Raw genomic sequence first — 20,839 nt, forward strand, 5'->3', positions numbered from 1 at the left:
GCAATTTGCTCACTATTGTGAGGAAAGGGGGATAAAACATCGTAAAGTCACCCCCCTCTGGCCAAGAGCGAATGGAGAAGTAGAACGCTTCATGCGAACGCTCAACAAAGTGTTCCGCATATCGCTGAATGAGGGAGAAGAACTCTGGCGCAACCTGTTTGACTTCCTCCGAGAATACCGTACGACCCCGCACCAATCCACTGGGGTCGCACCTGCGGAGGCCCTTTTCAAACAGGCACCAAGAGGACTGTTACCTGAAGTTGAAGGTCGACGTCCAGGAGAGATCGACAACACCCGCGTTTCGAACGGAGAGAGCCGCTCAGAACGAGAGAGAGACAATACGGCGAGGATTACCAGAGAAAGAGATTGCAGTGGGAGACACCGTGCTGGTGCGGAATAGGAGACCGGAAGGAAAGTTCTCGCTGCCATATGAAACACAACCGCTGGGAGTGACACACGTCAAGGGGTCTATGGTCACCGCCACCAATGCATGTATGAGTGTGCGAGCACACGTGTGAATGCCGGCGGGGGCCCCTGGCCTGCCCCCGCTAATACAACACTACCAATACTGAGTATGTGTAGAGCTCCATTTCTTGCACGCAAAGAGCATTTCTTTTTGAATAACATTCCAAGCCTGCTTGTCACAATACGCTGTGTCGAGGTGTCCTATGCAGTATAAATTCTACTCAGTAAACTGCTCTGTTTAGTTTTAGTTGCGGGCCAAACCACTGTCAGTTATTTTTAAACACAACAACATTTGAGATTATGTTTTATTAGTACCCAGCAAGGGGGGGGGTGGGTGGCAGCCTCGCAGCCAATGGGGAGGCTCAGAACACGGGTGTTACCAGACGGTAATCCGGCCACCATCTCCCTTAGCCGGGGAATGAGGTAAGTGGCTCCCCCTTCCCACTGCCTTTTAGCTACTATTTCCCTCCCAGCCTACTTACCTTAATCCGTTCCTGATTGGGAGCAGACGTGCCGGGTACAAGTCTCTCCCTGGCGCGTCGGCTCCCGATCTGCGGCACACCTCAATGGAAAGGGAGAAGAGACTACAAGTAGTCCCTTCTCTCCTTTCCATGGCGACCATTTCTTGTTTACCTTTTTTTAACTAATTTAAATGGTCGCCATGGAAAGGGAGAACGATGGCCATTTAAAAAACGTTTTGTTTCTCCGCTGCCGCGTTTCACAACAATGGAAAAAAATGCTTTTAGTACACCAGCCTTATGCTTGGACCTGTAACTATGGGCCAGGGGGCATTACCTGAAGTGGTAATGCCCCTACCCTCCAGCTGGGGGCTTATTGCTTAAGTTTAAAACAAGACATGCAGACTAAAAAATAAGTACAAGTAAATAGAAAACGAAAATACTTGTGTGTCTTCATTAACTCTCAATGTTACAATTGGTTGAGAAGTATTTGCTGCAAACAATAGGGTGGCTGTGTAGGAAAGTGAGGGATTGATTCCCTGGGTTATTTACCCCCAGCATGACCTCCACAGATGACTGAGTTGCTGTTGCAGTGACAGTGTTGGCCCTCTAGTTCTTTACCAGAGCTCTGGAGGTGGCCGCAGTCTGTCTTCCATTTCCTTTACTGATACTGTTTGTTGTCCTTCTTCCGTTTCAATGTTTTATGGTTAGTAACCTGGCGTAATTTCCGGTATAAGATCGTTGCATCCGGTCGTGTTTCTCCGTCTTCTAGTCCAGGGAGAGCAAGCTGCGCATCATGGTAAGTTAGGAGAACCGGAGCGAGGACGGGGATTGCAGCCCGGTCCTGCGACAGAGCGCCGGAGGCGGCGCGCTTTCCAGCCGCTCCGGTAGATCTGTCATGGCGGAGGGCGCGGGAGAAGATTCCCGCGAACTGCGCGCGGCCCAGCTACCTGTGTAAGCCCGGACTCACTTTGGCTCCGTTTAAAAGGGGCTAAGCGGACCCTGCGCCAGAATCGTAAACGTTTCCCCTATCCCTGCCCCAAACTGGTCCATTTACAATCTCCCCACCTCGCCTTTCACTTCCGAACCAGTACCGACTTGGAGTAAGTAGGTTTGCAGAGGGAGATGGTCTCTAGTGAGCAGGGTGGTTTTCACGATACGGACATGGGTGAAAGATAAGGAGGCGGGCAGTCTTCCCGCCGGAATTAGTGGAGGGGGACGCTTGCTCCTTTGGGCCGTTGGTTATCGGGCCTGGTTTGGAGACTGCACTGTCGTGGTGTAATAATGGGTCGGGAGGCCCTTGCAGAGGGAGAGGTTTATCTTTTTTAGGATTTGAAAGCGAGCGAGGTGTTAGTTCTTTTGGCTCTGCTTAAAGAGGAATGTCTTGCTGCAAGGCGTTTCTTCCTCCAGATGACTTGCGAGATGCAAGCGTCCGAGGTAGTGCATCACAGAAGTGTGATAGTGCTTTTAGGCAGTCGGGTGAGAGAATGTTCTTTCTTTGGGGGGTGGCTCTGGAGCGTGGTTGATCTGTGTGGGTTGGGGTCCACTTTTTGAGTACCGCTTCACCTGGCTGGTGATGGTAGCAGATGTTAAAGGACATTTGTACTGTGCACTATCACCACCGGAGTGGTCCTCTGGCGGCTCTGAAAGATGGGAGGTTGAGTTAGTGGGAGGCAGCAGGAAAAGTGCAAGAGAGCAGTGATGTGCTGTTGGCAGCCTCAGCCCTGTGGGTGTGTTGGCTGGGCCTGGGGTGTTTGCGGCTGGTAGTTGTTGTGCAAGACTTAATGTATGTTTTGTTGTTGCAATGTAGTGAAGTTTGTTGTGCTTTAGGTTTTGGTTGTGTTTGGAGTTTGAGAGGTGTATGCAGAGGGAAATGGTTAGTATGTTTGGTTAGTTTGCTTCTCTCCTGAATTGAGGCGCTCGGCTTGTGTAGTCTCCCCTGATGTGGCTTTCCATCGTGCAAGGCAATGCTCTGTCCTGACCTGGGTCTGTCTGGTATACAGGGTACCTTACTCCTCTGGCCCCCACCTCTAAAATGTTCTCTCATAGCTCCCCGTATCCTCCCTTCATACTCCTGTGGCCAGTGCATCTGCAAATGACCTCTCAGGTAATGTGGTGATTGCCAGTATCTCAACAATTCCACACTACTGTGGTACCTGGCGGTAGCTAAGGGGCGGGTGAAAGTATTGGTGGGATTGTCTGGGATAGTTGACTCACTCTCCGTGTGTGCATGTCTCTGGTATAGTTGGTGAGTCTATTTTATTCCTATGGAAAGGGACCCAGTTGTTTCCCAAAAGGTCTCTGTCCCCCATGAATGTAGAGTACTTAATTGGTTGCTGGGTTTCACTATATGCCTTTTTTTAATAATTTTTTTTGCTGCTGCATTGAATCACTACGCTAGTATGATGAAAGCCCTGGAATGGAGTAGTTTGTTTTTATTTATAATGCACATCAGACCCGTGGGTATCGGGGCGCAGCAGTTACAAGGATATGCAAAGCTTAGTTACAAGGATTATGGTATAAAATGCCTTACTTACAAAGCATTAATTACAGGAAAGGTAAATACAAGTGTTGTAGACAACTTACAGAAAAGGTATATACAAATGTTTATGGCTAATACAGGATAGGCATAGATATTTGCAAATATTGCAGGAAATGTGTAAAAGAATTGTGGTTGCCACCGTGGGGGTAGCCAGTTGTGAGACGGGAAGAGGAATGCATTTCATACAAGACATAAAATGTTGAGTGCCTTTAGCGGAAAGTCATTGCTAGTTGCTGTACAGGGTTCAATATTGTGCATTTAGTGGTCATTGGATTTCAGCCACGGGATGATAGTTCAAAAATGTTGGTATATTCTCAGTGTGGGAGGCAGGGAGTGCCATAATTTGGCCGCTTTCACAGGGAAGCTGTTCCTTCCGTTCGTAAAAAGTTTGAATCTGGGGATGGACAGGCGATCTGTTTACTGATGTGGATGGTCTCGGGGAGGTCTGCGGAATTTCTCAGCAAGGTAGAGGGCGGGGGTGGGGGGCAGATTTGTTAAGAGATCGTTGGTCTGGAATCAGTTATTCTGATGAATGCTCTCGGAGATGCGATCTCACCTGGAGATGCCTAATGCCGCTCTAAGGGCATTATTTGGTAGGGTTTGGCTTCTGATGATGGATTTTTGTCCAACCTAGGTAGAGGGTGTTTCAGTAGTCCAGACAGGACAGGGTGAGGGCTCTGGCCAGGATGGTGCAGCTACTGTTGGAAAGAAATGGCTTACCGGTCCGGATAAGTTTACACGTATAAGCCGTAGAGGATGCTAGTGAATTAACGTGTTGGCAAAGGGGAGTTGAGTCGAGATAAAAACAGTGTTTTTACCTCGTATTCTACCTTAATGCTATTGCTGTCAATTATGAATGAGGAGTAGTCAGTCCATAGTGTGTTTTTATTTATTTTTTTTTTTTTAAGGTAGCAGGGGTGCCCAGTATGAGTTCTGTTTTATCATTCAGGCATAGACCATGCGTGGCAATTCATGCCTGGATGATGTACTCTGTTCACCAAGGTCAAATCCTTGTCTTAATCCCCTGAAAGTGGGAGGAGGATCTGGGTATCGGTCTCGGGAGGATAGCTCAGCAGCAACGTGCTCGCCTTGGAAGCAAGACGACATGGAGCCACACAGGTTCGATCCCCGGGTCTGCGCTTGGAAACCTCTGGTGATACCGAGATGATCAAGCCCTTTTGCGATAATCTGGAAGATATTGTACAGTGTGGGCGAGACACGTATTGTACCCCTTCTTAAGGTTACCAAACCTTACTGCAAGGGTGCACAGCATATAGCCTGTCACATCATGATTTTAAAGGTACAACTTTGCACTCTTTTTTTTTTTTTGTTCAATTTCATTTTTGATAAGATACAGCATGGCAGTTGGCATTGGATAAGTGGAACTTCAATTTTTTTCTTTAACATGCCTACCAAAATAAAACCTACTTAAGTTGGGCAAACCATACTCCTCAGGCTTGGGGTTATTTTTGTTGGCCTCCTTGTTTTACCCACATACACACCTCACCAACATTGTTTTCATTATGTTACATTGAAATATTGTGAGATTTTTCAGAATCGCCTTCTTGGTCACTTCATTTTGACATTTTTCTGGTGCGCATTGTCTGCAGTTCCCCTTAGACCGGCGCACCACAGAAGGCTTGCAAAGTATACATATGGCCCTGCAGCAAAGGCAGTTGGCCACAGCTGACTTATTGCAGGGATCTAAATTGAGATTTGATAAGCAGGAGTTAAAAGCGGCTGGTAGATAATGTTCCGTAAATTGAACTTTCATAGTCTTAAATGCTATTATTTATTTGTGCTTTAAATATAATTGTCCTAATGTTTCATTAGAGATTGGCCCAAATGCGCTGAGTTATGTAGGTGGGTGTGCAGCATCCCTTTGCCTGGGGAGCCAAAAGTGGCTCCTGGTAGCTGTTGTCAGGCTAACCAGGCTCTTCTAGGCTACAAGCAGGAGCTAAATGTCTCGAAGCTCACCTCAATTTCGAACCCTGGTACTGTTACATCCAGCTGATTAAGTTTGACGAGTTTGCGTCTGAATATCTCTAGCAGAAAATATTGTTTCTGTGCTGGAGGTACTGAAACCTACTTTACAGTATGGCTTTCCAGCTGAATGCTTATTTTTTTGTTCTGTATAGCTTTATTGAATTTGGGGAATGTTGTCAAAATATGATCCTGCATATGCTATTTCAATAGTCAGAATTTGTATACAAATGTTGTGGCTTCCCGACTGAGAATAAAATCTGGGCAGTGAAAGTACTCCTGGTCACTGGGGTTTGTCAGTAAATAGTGTTGTGCCCACGTTTGTGTTTGCTGGCCAGAATGGGTGGCAAGGAGTGTTGTCACAATGGGAGGGGCCTGGGGGAAAGCAACACCCAGTAAGTGCTAGGCAAGTAAAGGCAGCCTGGTGAGGGTTGTTTTGTTCAGTTGAAGGCTCCACATAGAAAATATTAGCTGTGTCGGGCAGTTGGTACCGATATCCTGGCTAGAATACTCCCCTTAAATTTGATCAGTTTGATGTACTTGGATGGTGAGATTGGTTGTGTGAAGTCCTGTGTAACTTGCGAGCCAGGGTGTTTAAGCTTTCCCACTCGCTCACCCAGCATGGATCCTGGTATTGCCTGTACATATACTAGGTCCAAAGTTCCTGTTTAAGAAGGAATGCAGAGGTGAAGTGACTGGTCCAACAAGTGCTGCTACAATTCCATATTGGGGCTCTCTAAATGTTGAGTGCTGAGTTTGTTTTCTGATTATTTTTTAAGCTCCCCATTGAGCCCACCCTGTGCCTTGCAATATGACACCATTTTAAGCTTTCAATGAAGTTTCACTAGACACTGGAGTGCATTGTTGCAGTCCTGTGGTTGTGTGCGTGTTATAATGCTAGTGCAGTGTGTAGCTACATAAAATTGTCTTAAGAGGTGAATCAATCCCTATTTAAGGGCCATTTGTGAATTGCCATGTATTTATATTGGTGGCTGCTACAGAGGTGACGAGTGCAATTACCTTCTGGTATATTGACCAGGACTTCTAATTATCCCAGGAGCAGGCTTAAAGATGTGCGTGTGCTATTGGTGACTAACTCTTAGGAATAAGAATATATTTGCTTTGTGCAACTGAGAAGTGGGGGTTATGCCCTGCTAATCGCTTGCAACTCCAAATGTGTATCCCTGCAATGGAGATGTCCTTTGGCCCAGGGGTGGTCGGGCCTGAAGGCCTTCTTTGGTGCTCTGGGACTGCATGCACAATAAAATGCCATGATTGCCAAGATTTTAAAGGCAGGGGAGGACTACAGCACTCTTAACACTGCTGTGGCTGCTTCACGCTGGGTTGCGGGTACTTTGCTCTGGTAAGAGGCAATATGGTGTTCCTGGGATTAAATAAGAATTGTGGCCTTTGATTTGAGTGCAGTTTATGCACTGTACTTGCCCCCCCCCCCCCACGGTGCTTCTGCATCTTGTTTGGTATTGGTCTTTTTCCCCAATACAGTGATTTAACCCAGGTGAGCAAATCTTTACATGATTTGACAATGGTAGGCATTCCAGCCTTGACCTGTCGACAGCATTTGATAGTTGGGATCAGCAAGACCATTCTCTGCTGGGTCAAGTCCTACCATGCTATCCACCATTTGTCCAAATGGATTCTTCCGGATCACCAACTCTACCGTCACCTGCAGTGTCCTGGAAGGATCAACCTTTACTTGGAACCCTTCTGACTCCAACTTTCTCCATTATGCAGATGACCTGCAGCTCTAACTTTGAAAAATATGCTCAAGTGCTGCCTCACAGATCCACTCTTAAGATTTCCGGTTCTTACCTGAAACTCAACCCCTCCTGTGAGCAGATTCATACTGCTGAGCAACACCAAACACTTGACATCAACACTGGCTCTGCTTTGAATACTGAAGTTTTACATCCACCCGTACTACGTCCCCTGGGATCTACATTGGCAGACTCCTCCAAGGAAGATGGGGGGGGGGGTGGCTTTGTACCAGCTTTCCATCTTGCTAAAATCAAACCACTTCAGGTCGGCTGTCGAGCCTTGGTCCTCTCCCACCTGGTTAGTGGAAATGTCCTTGTGGGATGCTTTGCGGGTGCCACCCTGGCACCCATGTACTACATGCAGCACAACTCATCAAAGGACTCCACACAGATTTAACCACGTCCTAGGAAGAGTCGCTTTGGGGCAGATAAGTACGTTTAGGAAGCTGGTGAATCGCCCAGTTACTGTACAATGAGTGATACTTTGAACTACTTTTTTCTCCTGCCTTGGTTTCGAGAACGTTTGTTTCTTTGAAGACCTTTCAGTGACTGCTCCCAAAATGCCAGCAAGTGAGTGCAAGTCTATATGGGTAAATGGTAGAAAATCCGTGTTTAAAAAAAAAAAGGGGGGGTGGGGGAGAAAGTCTGGGTAGACTTGTGCTGGCCCAGTATGCCTCCCACCTAATTGGTTACGGTTTGTCTTTTCTCTGTATGACTTTCTACATCTTGGTAACACTTTTGGCTCGACAATTGCCCATCCATAACTCAGTATTGTGGTTACTGACAGCAACATTCTCCAAGTGTCACTTTTGTTGTCACGATTGCGTATGGTAACGTACTCCTTATCAGTCCTTGCAACATGAGGTCTCAACCTGTCGCAGGAATCAAGTTCTAAGCTTTTTGTTCCAACTCCTGGTAAACTTCTTGCCCCCTCTTTTGTCCAGCATTGCAGATAAAGGACTTACTTGCCAGTCTTCTGAAATCTCAAAGCCACAAACTCTGAGCGGCCCCTCGAAGAGTGGATGGAGGTTTTGCTCTGAGGAATAGTAGGACTAGCAAAAATAAACATTACTTGATGTAACTTGTCATTATGGACCCTGCCTCTCTGTATGTACGGTATGGTTATATCCAAGCTGCTGCTTCGGCAATCAAAGGTGAATGTAACACTGGTGTTTAGGATTGGAAAGGCAATTCCTCCTTCCCCTTTTTGAGCCACAACTCAACAAGGTCCCTGATACAAACAGCAGAACCAGACTGCACTGTAATCAAAAATCGAGTGACTACCCATATAGCAGTCTACCAGATCAGCTTCTCCGAGGACTGCCAAAGAGGCCTTGGTCCTCTAGGTTCTGCCCCAATCCCTGTGCGCCATGTGCCATAAACATCCCCTCTGTAGGTACAAAGACATTGTCTATGAATATTTTGCACAACCAGGCTGTCTGCGGGAGAGTTATGTGACATGCTATAAATATTTCATTCCACCCCATGGATCAACACATCCATAAGTGTTCACTGTGTGAATAGCTGAAGGACGTGCCATTGAAGAATTCCATCCACCTCATACTGCCAACAATCCAGAAAGCGCAAGAAACAGCAATAACACCTGTTTTATATGCTCCAGATATTTTAAGTCGCTTTGTACAGCAGAAGCACCTGCAACCCCATCATGCACCAGGGCCTAGAGAACCCAAACGGGATAAAGGTTCATCCCTCCAGGACAGTTTATTCTTCTGATGTTTGAAGAAACATTACTTTCTGTTGCACATCTTTCAATAAAAATGTTATTCCTGCCCCCTTATCTTTACCCCTGGAAGTTGTTGCGCAAGGGGTAAACGCCCCCCTTTGAGGGATAACCTTGGAGGAAGCCTGGACCTCTGAATTGAAATTGCCCGCTGTCATAAGAAGACTCCTCTTGGTTATCGAACCAGCTTGCCCTACACTCGGAAGCAACACTGTTCCAGATGTGGGATTGGATATAACCCCCTGAAGGACCTGGACCGTTGGGACCACGACAGGGGAGTAACTAACAGAAAGCCATTCTGACAATCCACTTGGTTGTGGCATATACCACAGTAAACTGGGATTAGAAGTCAAAACGTAAAGGCTGATCTTTCTAACCTAACCGGAGGCAGTCTATGATCATGTCCTCCTGGCAATTACAGGTCCAACATGAAGCACAATAGTAAAAAGCCTGCGGAAATGGAAGCCAAGGCCTACACTGATCCATAACTTGTAATGTGAGTTGGGGGGAACAAAGCCCCATAGACTGCAAATCCGGCACTGTGAATCCCAGCTTAATTATCAGCACCATAAATAACTGGGACAAACCCTTATTCCTTTTGTCAATAGGCTAGTAGAATTATCCACAACCAGTGGAGTTGGTCCTGAAGCATTGACCCGTTCAGTCTGCAAAGATGAGTATGTATGGTAATCTCCAGCCTGTGACTTGGTGGCCACCATCCCATCTGAACTGTATTTGTGTATGGATTACTAGAAGCGACCAGTCTCGTCTGAATGTTTGAGAAGCATGCACTGTAAACAGCATGCCATAAACTGTGGTGTACTGCCAAAACTGAGTCCTCCAGAGTGTCAACTACCATGATTCTGCAGAGCCCAGATAGCTTGGATTGAAGCGGTTGGACCATTCGATGCTATTGGATAAAGTGTTGGCAACTAGAGAATCACATTCTAATAGCTTTAGTGCATGATTGGAGAGCTATTTGGAATCTGATCGGGACCAGCTTCTCCTCTGGTGACATTGGCCATCGGATTGAAACTAGGCGTCTTTGACGTGCTTTCGAGATCGGTCAAATTTTTGGGCTCTAGCACAGATAAATTAGACCTGTTCCACAATTCGAGCCTCAGACATAAAACCAGTTTAATTTGCTGCTAGATTTGACCCATCTGCAGCAACTGAGAAGATTGAGTATCCAGTGTATAGTCTTCAACCATTTATCTGTGAAGCGCACCCATAACCTCAAACAGAGGTGGCTGTTGCCTTTTACCCAGCAACGTAGCACTTTCATATGTGCAATGTAATGGCCACTTATCGTTTATGGCGTGATTCGTCTTCCAGCTGCTAGCCATAAGCAGGGTTCGAAATTGAGTAGAAATGGGAGCCATTTAGCTTCTGCATGTGGCCTGGATGAGCCTGGTTGTCCTGACACCAGCTACCCTGAGCTACTTTTGGCTCCCAGGGCCACCTGATTGCAAATGAACACACCAATGAGAATTGAAGGGGTTATGAATGATGGACGAAATTGCAGAACGTTATGTGCTAGCTTCGATCCCTGCATACAGAGCATAGGCCTACATATACTCTGCATAATCCCTGTATGCTATATGTACTGCATTGAGGAGCACAGGCATATACAATTGAGGCACAGTGCAAAGTGTCTCCCACCGCACCCGCTGCTGTACCTTACCCCCTCATTGGGTCAGGGGCATGGCTCATCCAGGTGTATGACTTGATGTTAGTCATTTGGTTGACCTGCATCCCAGACGTCTTAATGCAAGCAGAGGACCACCTCCAGTTAAGAGCTCCAGGGAACATTTGTTTTGATGGTCTGTGCATGCTTCAGGGTAAAGCAAAAGTAGAATGTCACAGAACCACACGTGCAGCATCTCCCTAGTGGAGGGCCACGCCTAGCAGAGGAGCAGATATCCCATCTTGCAGCAAGCCCAAGAGGGAAGGCCCTCGGGACTCACCCTACCTCCTGCTCAAGTCTGACAAGATATGGAACAGAGGGAACTGGCTGCTTTCAGGCCTGCTCTGATGGAGGGTAGTCTTGCCACAGACTGAGTTGGAACAAAGAGCTTAGAAATGATTTCTATCCGTTTGGGAGCCTCTGTAGTGTAAGGAAGAAACACATGGGGGCCAGGGGTTGTTGACCGGAGCAGGCATTCTTCCATCTCCCCCCCCCTGTATACCAGAGTGGTGTCTGCCATGAGCACTCTCATATACATTACTAAACCTACAGTTAATCACATTGCTATATATGAATGGCACAACTTGCCTAGGTGATCAAAAGTAATTCCTAGTAGCTTTTGGTTCCAAGCTCGAAGCCTTGGCTAGAACTAGGAGCCAAGTAGCTCCTGGCTATTTCGAGCCGTGAGTAGGGGAAGGAAGGCCCCTGGACCTCTGAAATATAGCAACCCTAATACTGCTTAATATCCACCCAACTATAAGAGTTGTGCTAGAAATGTATGGTATCATGGTGGTATACTAAACCTTTCCTGGAGGCCTACTGTTTATGGGGATCTGCGCAATAGAGTAGGAGGGCTTAACGTGTCCCTTACCCAAGTTGGCCCCCAGTATTTAATACTTTGTGGAGTTGCTTTCTGCGAGTGGTTCCATTTTCACTTTTCCCCAGGGGGGCAGTCATCTTCATTAGAATTCTTTCACATACAGCTGCATTGCCAAAGTCAGTAGTTGGGCATTAGCAGTAAATTGCTGGGTATTTGGGATCCACGTGTTTACTGTATTCACGTTACAGTGCAATTCAGTAGTTCCCAAATAATTTCAGGAGCGAAACAGTAGCGGGACTACAAATTGTTGCAAGCTACTATCCCTGTGTGAAAATTCGCTCGTGTCCCCACCCCCCAATTCTCAACCTATTCATGTCAATTCTTAGTCGCTAGTGGTGAGCACACATTTTGACTCGGAAGTTCGTAACCCGTGGCAAAGGGCTTCACATCCTGAAGAAGTGAAGTCTTAGTGACATCCTGAGCCGGCTGTGGGGTGCACCATTGGGGTGTTGGTGTTCCATCAAAAGCATTCTTTTGCAGTTGGCACTACAAGTTGTGCAACGTTTTTATGAACCAAGATTAAGGCATAGTCTTGGAGAATCTGCAGGGACTGGTTGGTGGTGCACAAGAGTTGACCTAAGTGTGATTTGGGTCGTGGTTAAGAAGTGGGCCATGCACTTTCCGCCCATATAAAGCGAGACTGGCATGCAGCTCGACTGTTAATTGGGGCCCTTCACTATGCATAAGGATAAATGTATGTGGTATGCTAGATCGCCCTCGTGAGTTCTTTTTACCACCAGGGTAGATTGTCTTGGTGTTTGAGAGATCACTGATGTGTGATCTGCAGGTTCGAATCTCGGAAAGGGACACTCTGCCTTTGTTCCTTCCGAGGTGGTTAATAATGGTTTACAAATCTCGATCATTGAGATTCCTCATATGGTTTAAAGCTGGGGCAGGTGACCCGGGTAACCTGATGTGGCATTTATCAACATTAGTTGCGCCTTGGGCATGGAGTTAAGGGTTTTGAGCTTTTGGATCCCCGAGGCATGAGCTGTCCATTCTTTTAACTTTGACCTGCACCTATACTTGACGGCATTCAGCTTTTGTTTGGATGGAAGTTGAAGCGATGGTTTCATGAAGGGCAACCATTAGTTTAAAGGCACGGAGGTCCCGCACGTCGTTTAGGGGAAGTTGCCTAGACTAATCTCCTGTTGACAGCATGCAAGAGAACTGGAGCCAATTAAAGGTTTTGATGACCCGTTTGCCACTCTTAAATGCTGCTCGCTCTAGCTGGATGACCATTGACCAAGAACCAGTGCTTGTCATCCAAGACAGGCCCTTGTGACTTGGGTGAAAACATGATTGGTCCTCGTTGAGTACCGTGTGAGCTGTTAACCTCTTTCTGGACTAATCCCTACTTTTCCAAAAGTCCATTATTTAAACTTCTTTATTTCTGCTGATCTTCAACTTTTTTGTGTGAATGGACTTTCACCAAGCAGGCACTAAATTTGACATGTTAGGAATTGTTTTTGTTTCTCAGTGGGTGACAGCATTATATTTTGCAGGTCTTGAGTTTAATTTCATTTTTTTTATTTTTTTGCAGTCTCACACAATCCTGCTTGTTCAGCCCACCAAGCGTCCCGAAGGAAGAACCTACGCCGATTATGAATCTGTTAACGAATGCATGGAAGGTAGCATTCTATTGAGCATTGTCTTTTAGTTAACTGGTAGCCTGCTCTTCCTCTGGATATGTTTGGGCCTGCTTGATCAGGGCCTATTTTTGATTTGCCATTTCTAATGCCTCATTTGTATCTCTCTTCCATATTTTTCTAGATTAGTTTAGTTTGTTCTTTTTGTTAAAAGAAAAGTCTCTTTTCCAGTTAGCAGGAAACCAGGACAATGGCTGCTGGGCAGTGAGGGTCCTTATTCCTTTATCTAAACCCTCTATGCCCCTCCCTTCTACCACACCCCCCATTTGCCGTGCCAGTAACTGGTTGCTTCACCCTGTTGTGAATTGGAACTACTACTTCGATGAGTTAAAGTTCTGCATGTCATCTGACGGACTTCGGCAGAGTGGGATGTGGTGGGCAGAGCGGTCTCCTCGGCAGGAGCCCCCCCCCCTGACCCCTTGCTGCAATTACCTCCTTGCCCCAGGCTTGAGCTGAATCTCAGTTCCGGAAGCTTCTCAAGACTCTCCTTTTCTCTTCCTATCAGCTGAATTGATTTGCTTTCTGGGCCCTTCTGAGCTCCACAGGGCACCAGGCCCTCCTTGCCCAGTCCACCTCAGTACCCTTCCTCCTGACCCCCATGCTGACCTGCACTTGACCTTCCAGGCCCCTTTCCCTGACAAGCCTGGCAGGGTGTGTGCATCCCTACTGAGCCTGGTCCACCCCCGTCCTTGCACTTAGCATGTGGTCCGTACTCCCTGTATCCCGTAGAACTGGCCTCCCTTGGCACTTGCCTAGCCCCAGAAACCCTCTTTTCACCCACCCCTCCACGTGTAATACCTTCTCTTGCCCATCACCTCCCTAGTATTATCCTTCCGGCTGACAACACCAACACGCCCTCCCTCCTGCACCTCCTTGTTACTGCACGATCCAAATGACACGAGGCCTGCTAGGGCCGTTATTGTTTTCTTCCATGTCGCACCCCTGTCTTGTGGCACCTTGCAGCACCATTTGTTGTATTGGGGCTTTACAACTAACCAATAAATACATGTTTGCTGTCTTGCAAAATGTCTGTCTGATCTCTTCATTGCTTTGTAGTGGGTCCCTCTCACCCCAAACTGTTTATCTCTGCAAATTGCAGCAGTGGCGAGTTTTATTTTATGGACTTGTTCCATATAGCCTCCACCTTGTATCTGAGGCCCTTGTCCACGCCCCACGGAACGTAGACTAACATTTGGTCTGCATGCTTGTTGCTTTGTTTGTGGTGCAGGGTTTACCCCAGTGTTTGCGTTTCTCTGACAGGTGTCTGCAAGATGTATGAAGAACATCTGAAGAGAATGAACCCCAACAGCCCGTCCATCACCTACGACATCAGCCAGCTCTTCGACTTCATTGATGACCTTGCTGACCTCAGTTGCCTAGTGTAAGTGCTGTACAGGATTTGCTGTTGCTAGTCTTGTCCATTTTACACCGTCTGAAGTCACTTTCAGTTTGACAGGACTGGAAACCTTGCAGTGTGGTTTTTTGCTTCTCATGTTCCTGCTTGTGAGAACCCTCCCTGATTCTACATTATACCTGGTGCTTATTTACTTTCCGTTGACCAAGCTGTTATGGTAGTAGTACCTGCCATTACCAAGGTGTTAGTTCTGCAACTGTGCCACACCTCCACTGTAGTGGTGGTGTAGCACTCGCGCTCGTTTAGAGGCAGGCGTAGTGCCTCCCAACCACGATATCCCGATGTTACTTGCAGACGTGTAAAGGGGGGGCGTGGCCACAGGCGTGCTTGGGTGCATGCGCATCCAGTAATGCCATGCACGTGACCCCGTGCTGCTGACCTCTGGATCTGGTCATTGGCAGACACCCGCTACTTGTCTGCTCCCCGCTCGCGATATCCAGGTGATGGGGAGGCTTTGCGACTTTTGCAGCACCTGTGCGTTATCCATCATTGGATAGGTAATGGATTCAATATGCTGGCGTGTCACTTTGCTACCACTTCAGATGTCTTTGCTTCATGAGTGGCCAAATATATTGGGCTACTTTTTGTATCCGGCTGAAGTTCTCACTACTCCATTGCAGGAATTTGCTCTTTTAGGATCTGTATTTCTCTTTTGCCACTCAGAAGTGACTGCATAATACGGTGGGCAGGGGGGGGGGCACCCCCCTGGGGAAAGGGGACAAAGTCCCTTTTCCATACGTGTGGGGATGGCTGGGACGAAAGGAGCGCTGGGACCAGAGCACATGGCTCCGGTCCAGCAAAGTGTGTGGGGAAAGGGTTGTTTATTTGGGGAGGCAACGGATGCCTCCCGACATGCTATTTTTTTAATAGCACCGCCCAGTGAAGGCCTTCGTGTGGCTGGTGACGGCGGGCAGAGTATCCATATTCGCCTGCTGTTCTAGCCACCTGATTGGTAGTCGTGCTTTACAAGACCAGCTAGATGCATACTGCTGTTTGAGGTATAGCCTTGACCGTGGACCTGTATTAAGTGCTCCTAGTGCAAGTACCTAGACTTCTGATAACCAGAGCTAGGGAATGTGCCACTGTCTGCAGTATCCTGGAGTACAAGAACTTGTGATGGCAATTTGTGACTGCCTGAGCAAAGATGCCAACACAAAGGCGATGGCGGCTTTTTCTTTTATGGTTTGTGCAATTCTTGTCTAATGAGTAGCCAAATGTACTAATCTTTTGCCGTATGTGCGCCTGTTTAGTGACTACACTAACCACTTGGTGGCGCTCTTACTTCACATTTCACATTATCAATGTTCAATGGATTGGGTAGATGACATCAACATCTTGACCACCTGAAATGGGTATTTCAGTACCCATTATCTCAATTTTTCTAGAAACTGCTCCATTTTGCTTGTATGACCTAATTCTCGCAGTAAAACCGAGATTGATTCCTGTCTACAGTGTACCCTCCACTCCAGCGATGCGGAAGCAAGTACACATTGATTAGCTGGCGCAGAGTCTGAGCCGTAATTGTTAATGCTGCTATTCAAAACACTGCAAAACATCAGCAGCTAGCAAGTCTGCGTGTGACGTGCCGGCACTGAACCCTGTTTGACGGTTGCATAGGAGAGGTAAGAGCTGTTCCATGGACACTGCAATTGAGCTCACTGAGACCTCTCTAGGTAAACATGACCCCCATAGAAAGGTTTTCAGTGACGTCTGCGCTTGCAGACCAGAAACCTCCTTTCTAGATAAAATGTCCCTCCTATGAAAATGATACTACTCAATACCAGATCATTAGACATGCATGAAGTGCGAGACTATATTATAGATCACAAGATCGGTATGAGACGTGGCTACAAGATTCAAGTGGGCCAAATATTAATTTAGCTACCCCACCCGGCTTTTTCTTTTTTTGCCAGAATAGAGATGGAAATAAGGGTGGAGGGGTTGCTATCATAGACTGCTCTAATCTTAATCTTTTCCAAACCGGTCTGCTGGGGTGTTGAAATACTGTTCCTCAAAAGCACACCCGAAATAATTAAATATTGTATTGATATACCGCCCCCTCCTAGTTTATGACTTTGCGAGTTATCTTTGCGCAAACCAATACAGCTTCTATTGTGCTGGGTGATTTTAATAACTGTTTTGTCTAATACTCTCGACCCTCGGGCTATTCAACTTCAGATTGCCAATAGCAATGACGCATGTTTTAGTGACAAAGAATCAGCGCACATCTTGGTTAATATATTGAATTGGGTGACCAGTAAAAACCAGTCTCGTCGTCTTTCTCAGACTCCCCCAGTTTTCTGGTGTCAGAGTTCGGTAGATGTTCCTTAGATATGCTAGATCTTGCTGCCCCATCACTAGTGTTAGAGAAGGAAAACTACAGAAATGGTATGGTGAGGCACTGAATGTCCTAAAGAATAAAAGGAAAGCGTGAAGAGCCTGGATGCTGGATTAATCTCCCGCAAATGGGGAGGAATGGCAGGCAATTGAACGTACAGATCGAGAGATTTTACTCGCTAAAAACATACGTCATCCAACAATGGATGACTATTAATGGTATGTGTTTTAAATGCCAAGAAAACAGATGATGCTTTTTGGCTTGCGTCAAGGAAGATCCAAGTTGGACCCACTATATGCTGCTTTTTGTTTGGAAGGCCAAGCTATTGCATCTGTGGATGGAGTGAAGACATTGTGAGTCATTTTTGTACCCTTCATTAACATCCATGCTAATACTGGGAGTGTGAACAAGGCACAGTATAGGTTGTCTTCTTGGATAGTTGAGCCTTAGTCTCGGAGGCAAACTGCCTCTTTGCTTTGGTACGTGCCCTTGAGATGCCTCCAACTATTGTAATGCCCTGTGGGGGGGGGGGGGAGGCTAGCAAAATCAATCCAGGACTACAAGTCCTGCAAAATGATGCCGTCCGCATGTTAAGAACATACCTAGACACGAGCACATTTCTTTCCCATAGGATAAACCTTAATTGGCTCCCTGTGCATGCTCATCAATTTTCAAGGTGCTTACGGTGCATAAATGGTCAGGCCCCAAGTTGCCTCAAATGTTTAAAATGTATACCACGTCCAGGCCTCCATCAAGCGAAGGATTAGCATTCTGGCTCCTGAGCAAGAGGGTTGGGCAGTTCTTTCATATCAGGCTGCTCTCCGACGCTTCCTCAATCTCTACACGCAAAAAACAAACCTTTTTGACGCTTCAGAAGAGAGTGAGAATCTTTTTTCGGTGCATTTAGTACTTTACACCTTATCTTTTTCTCCTTCTGTGCTCTGATGCCTGCAGGCTTTCGGAGCGCAAATGACCTAACCTAATCTGTAGTAGTCTATCTAAGGAGCCCCCAGATCTAGTGAACCAATTGTGGTAGAGATTGAGACACATGCACTCTTCCTGGGGGGGGGGGGGGCAGGCATCCTCCTTTGGATTGTGCCATGCCAACAAGGCTTTGGGACTGACTTCATTCCCATCGGAGTAAAGCAGCTGGTAATCTGATCGGCTTTAAGTGGGTGACATTAGCAAATAGCTTGCAAATGTAATTTTGGTGACTTTTTTTTTTATCCCTTTTGGAAATGGGCAGGGCAGCTGTTTGGTACAACTCATTGAGGTGGCCATTCCTTTACACCTTTTTATGGCCTGGCGCAAGCCCCATGTTTTCCACAACCATCAATGCTTTATGCTTGCACTTCATGAAATGTAGTGCAATGGTTACAGAGTTGGAAGAGTACATTAAACTCCTGTTTGCATGGATTAGTTGCAGATGTTAACAAAGAACAATAGTATCCTATTGCCAACATGGTTGGAACTATGACTTTGCCCAGAACTGCCACCTGAGCCACTTATGACACTCAAGTTACCATGGTTTTGAAAGCAATGACGCACATAGTTAACAATGAGAAGCCTTGGTACCACGGCTTTGAAGGAAGGAGCCCTTCAACTAACCTGCTTAAATTAATTCTGAGATTGCGGGAATGCAATGCATTGGACTCAGAGGTGGCTGTTTTCTCGTTGGCTGCTGAGAAGACATGACAATTGAGTGGAGTTTCCTGTTTGCTCTTCTGAATAATTGGAATGTGTGTCTTTAATCCATTCAAATCAACCGCCTTGGTAAATACTAATGGAGGGGGGGGGGGTGTGGAAATGTTGCCTTGGCATCGCTGAATCTAGGGGAAGGCTTGCCTGGTCAAAATACTGAATAATATAATGCGTGAGGTTTGAGTGATACTGTGCGGGGGCTGCTTAGAAGGATAATTGCACACAATATTTGGGATTGTGAGGTCGTTTGGCTGGATTGGTTATAACGGATGGATTTTGACTATCCGATTGTAATATTGGGGGAAGATTGCCAACTGTAGGTGTTGCAGCACTTTCCGCCAAAAAGATTATTTGAGACTGTGAAAATGTCACAATGCCTAGCATTCTGGCTCCTGAGCAAGAGGGTTGGGCAGTTCTTTCATATCGGGCTGCTCTCCGAAGCTGCTTCAAATGGAGAAGATAATTTTGAGCAAAGTGAAGAAATTAAACTTGTATCAAGCGATATGGGGGAGGCTTATAGCTAATGTAAATATTGTGCTTGTCAAGCCCAGCCCATGTTTGTGTAAACTTGTATTTATTCTTGTACTTGCTAATAAACGTGAACACAAAGATTAGGCTCAAAGAAGCCAAATTGAATACACCTACGTCCCTCCCTCAATACTTGTGAGATGTTCTGTCCTTTGGGACGGACTGGAGCACCTTTTGGTAGCATATTTAAAAAAATAAAAAATAAATGGGGCCATTGCGCGCATGGCTCTAGCCCTTCCTGAGCCCAGTGCATTCTCCACGGGTAGGATCATGCACGCTTGTCATTCGTGGGACTTATTTCCACTCTGCTTGTCCTTGCCTGGGTTCCATAGTAGTTCAGAATTTGGCAGCAGACCCTCAGTCTTTGCCTCATGGGTCTAGGCCCAGATCTGTATTTGTGGTTCTATTAATCAGTTCGGTAGACGGCTACCATCTTCACAATCAAGGAAATCCTCGGATGTGTTTTTTCAGCCTTTTGCCAAAGCTGGTGCAGTCACACCTGATGACCTATTTCAAAGACTACTTTTGGGAGGTTTTATTCACTGTAACCTCCACGGCCAGTGGAAGTTACTCCTCCACGTCCACCAGTGGAATGAACTTTTGAGCCACATGTCCCACTGATAAGGTTGTTGTGAATGCACATGAGAGGATCTGCCTTCGTCAGCCAACTCAATTTATGGCGGGGTGGCTGGTCTGATTGAACATTCAACACAAGAACCTTCCCCTCACTGAGGGGAGGGAGATAATTTTTTAAAATTAATTTTCATACCAAGCAACAATACAATCAAACTCGCAGTGCATTTTACAACAATTCAATGATTAATTACTTGATCATGGTCACTGCGCCCCCACCTCCCTCATGAGCCCTTGCACTCTGTATTAGCTGCCCGTGGCAGGGGTCTCACTTCCCGTGGATTCTGTCAGATCTTGCATTTTTTCCAAATAATTCTGCTACTAGTGACCTCCATGCCATCAAGGGTCCCGCTTCTCCACCCCCCTGTGTTACTCGCCTCTTGCCATACCATCGTTTCAGCCTCCGCCAATTTCTGCAACTCCTTCCACCACACCTCTACCCGCGGCTTGTGACATGTTTTCCAACCCATGGCAATCCTTCTTTTAGCAAGCACATATGCTAAATCTTTCAGTTTCCCAACATGTTTAAGTTTCTGTGATCTGGGGAACCCTCCCGGCAAGCAGGCCCAGGCTGTGTATGATGATCGTGACCCCCTTTTCCGCTAGTTTCTGTGCCACTTCACCCCAGAAACATCCAATTACTGGGCATGACCAAAACATGTGTCATGCCAGCATTTTCCTCATCGCATTTGGGACATGCCTGTCTTCCAGTATTTGCAAACCTGGATATCCGCAAAGGTGTCATGTATGCTCTGTGCGTTACATACAGTTGTATTTGTTTTAATCTCGCATTCCTAGACTCCTTCTTGTGGTATCCTAGGGCACGTTCCCACATCCCAGCTTCTATCGGGGCTCCCAAATTGTGTCAGCTCCTTCCCGACCATATCACCATCTCATACAGCCTAGAAATCTCGTGCCCCCCTTCCGATATATCATATATTGACCCCATGATAGCATCAGGTGGTTCTTCCAATACCGTTTCAGTCCACGTTTTCGAGTTCTTTGTAACATTCTGATGTGATATATTGGCCTGTATGTAGCCCCG

General features: G+C 46.5%; 1 protein-coding gene across 1 annotated transcript in view; it reads left to right on the top strand.

Moving 5' to 3' along the window:
• The first annotated feature begins 1,588 nt into the window (after nt 1-1,588).
• Nucleotides 1,589-20,839, top strand: part of ERH (ERH mRNA splicing and mitosis factor) — a 38,910-nt gene continuing 19,659 nt past the window's right edge. The window contains exons 1-3 of the mRNA XM_069638584.1: nt 1,589-1,722; nt 13,075-13,162; nt 14,441-14,561. Of these exons, the coding sequence (XP_069494685.1) occupies nt 1,720-1,722; nt 13,075-13,162; nt 14,441-14,561 (212 nt within the window). The 5' untranslated portion in view covers nt 1,589-1,719. The remainder of the gene's footprint in view (nt 1,723-13,074; nt 13,163-14,440; nt 14,562-20,839) is intronic.

Source organism: Ambystoma mexicanum, chromosome 14, assembly GCF_040938575.1.
Source record: "Ambystoma mexicanum isolate Mex_15411 chromosome 14, UKY_AmexF1_1, whole genome shotgun sequence".
Classification (NCBI taxonomy): domain Eukaryota; kingdom Metazoa; phylum Chordata; class Amphibia; order Caudata; family Ambystomatidae; genus Ambystoma; species Ambystoma mexicanum.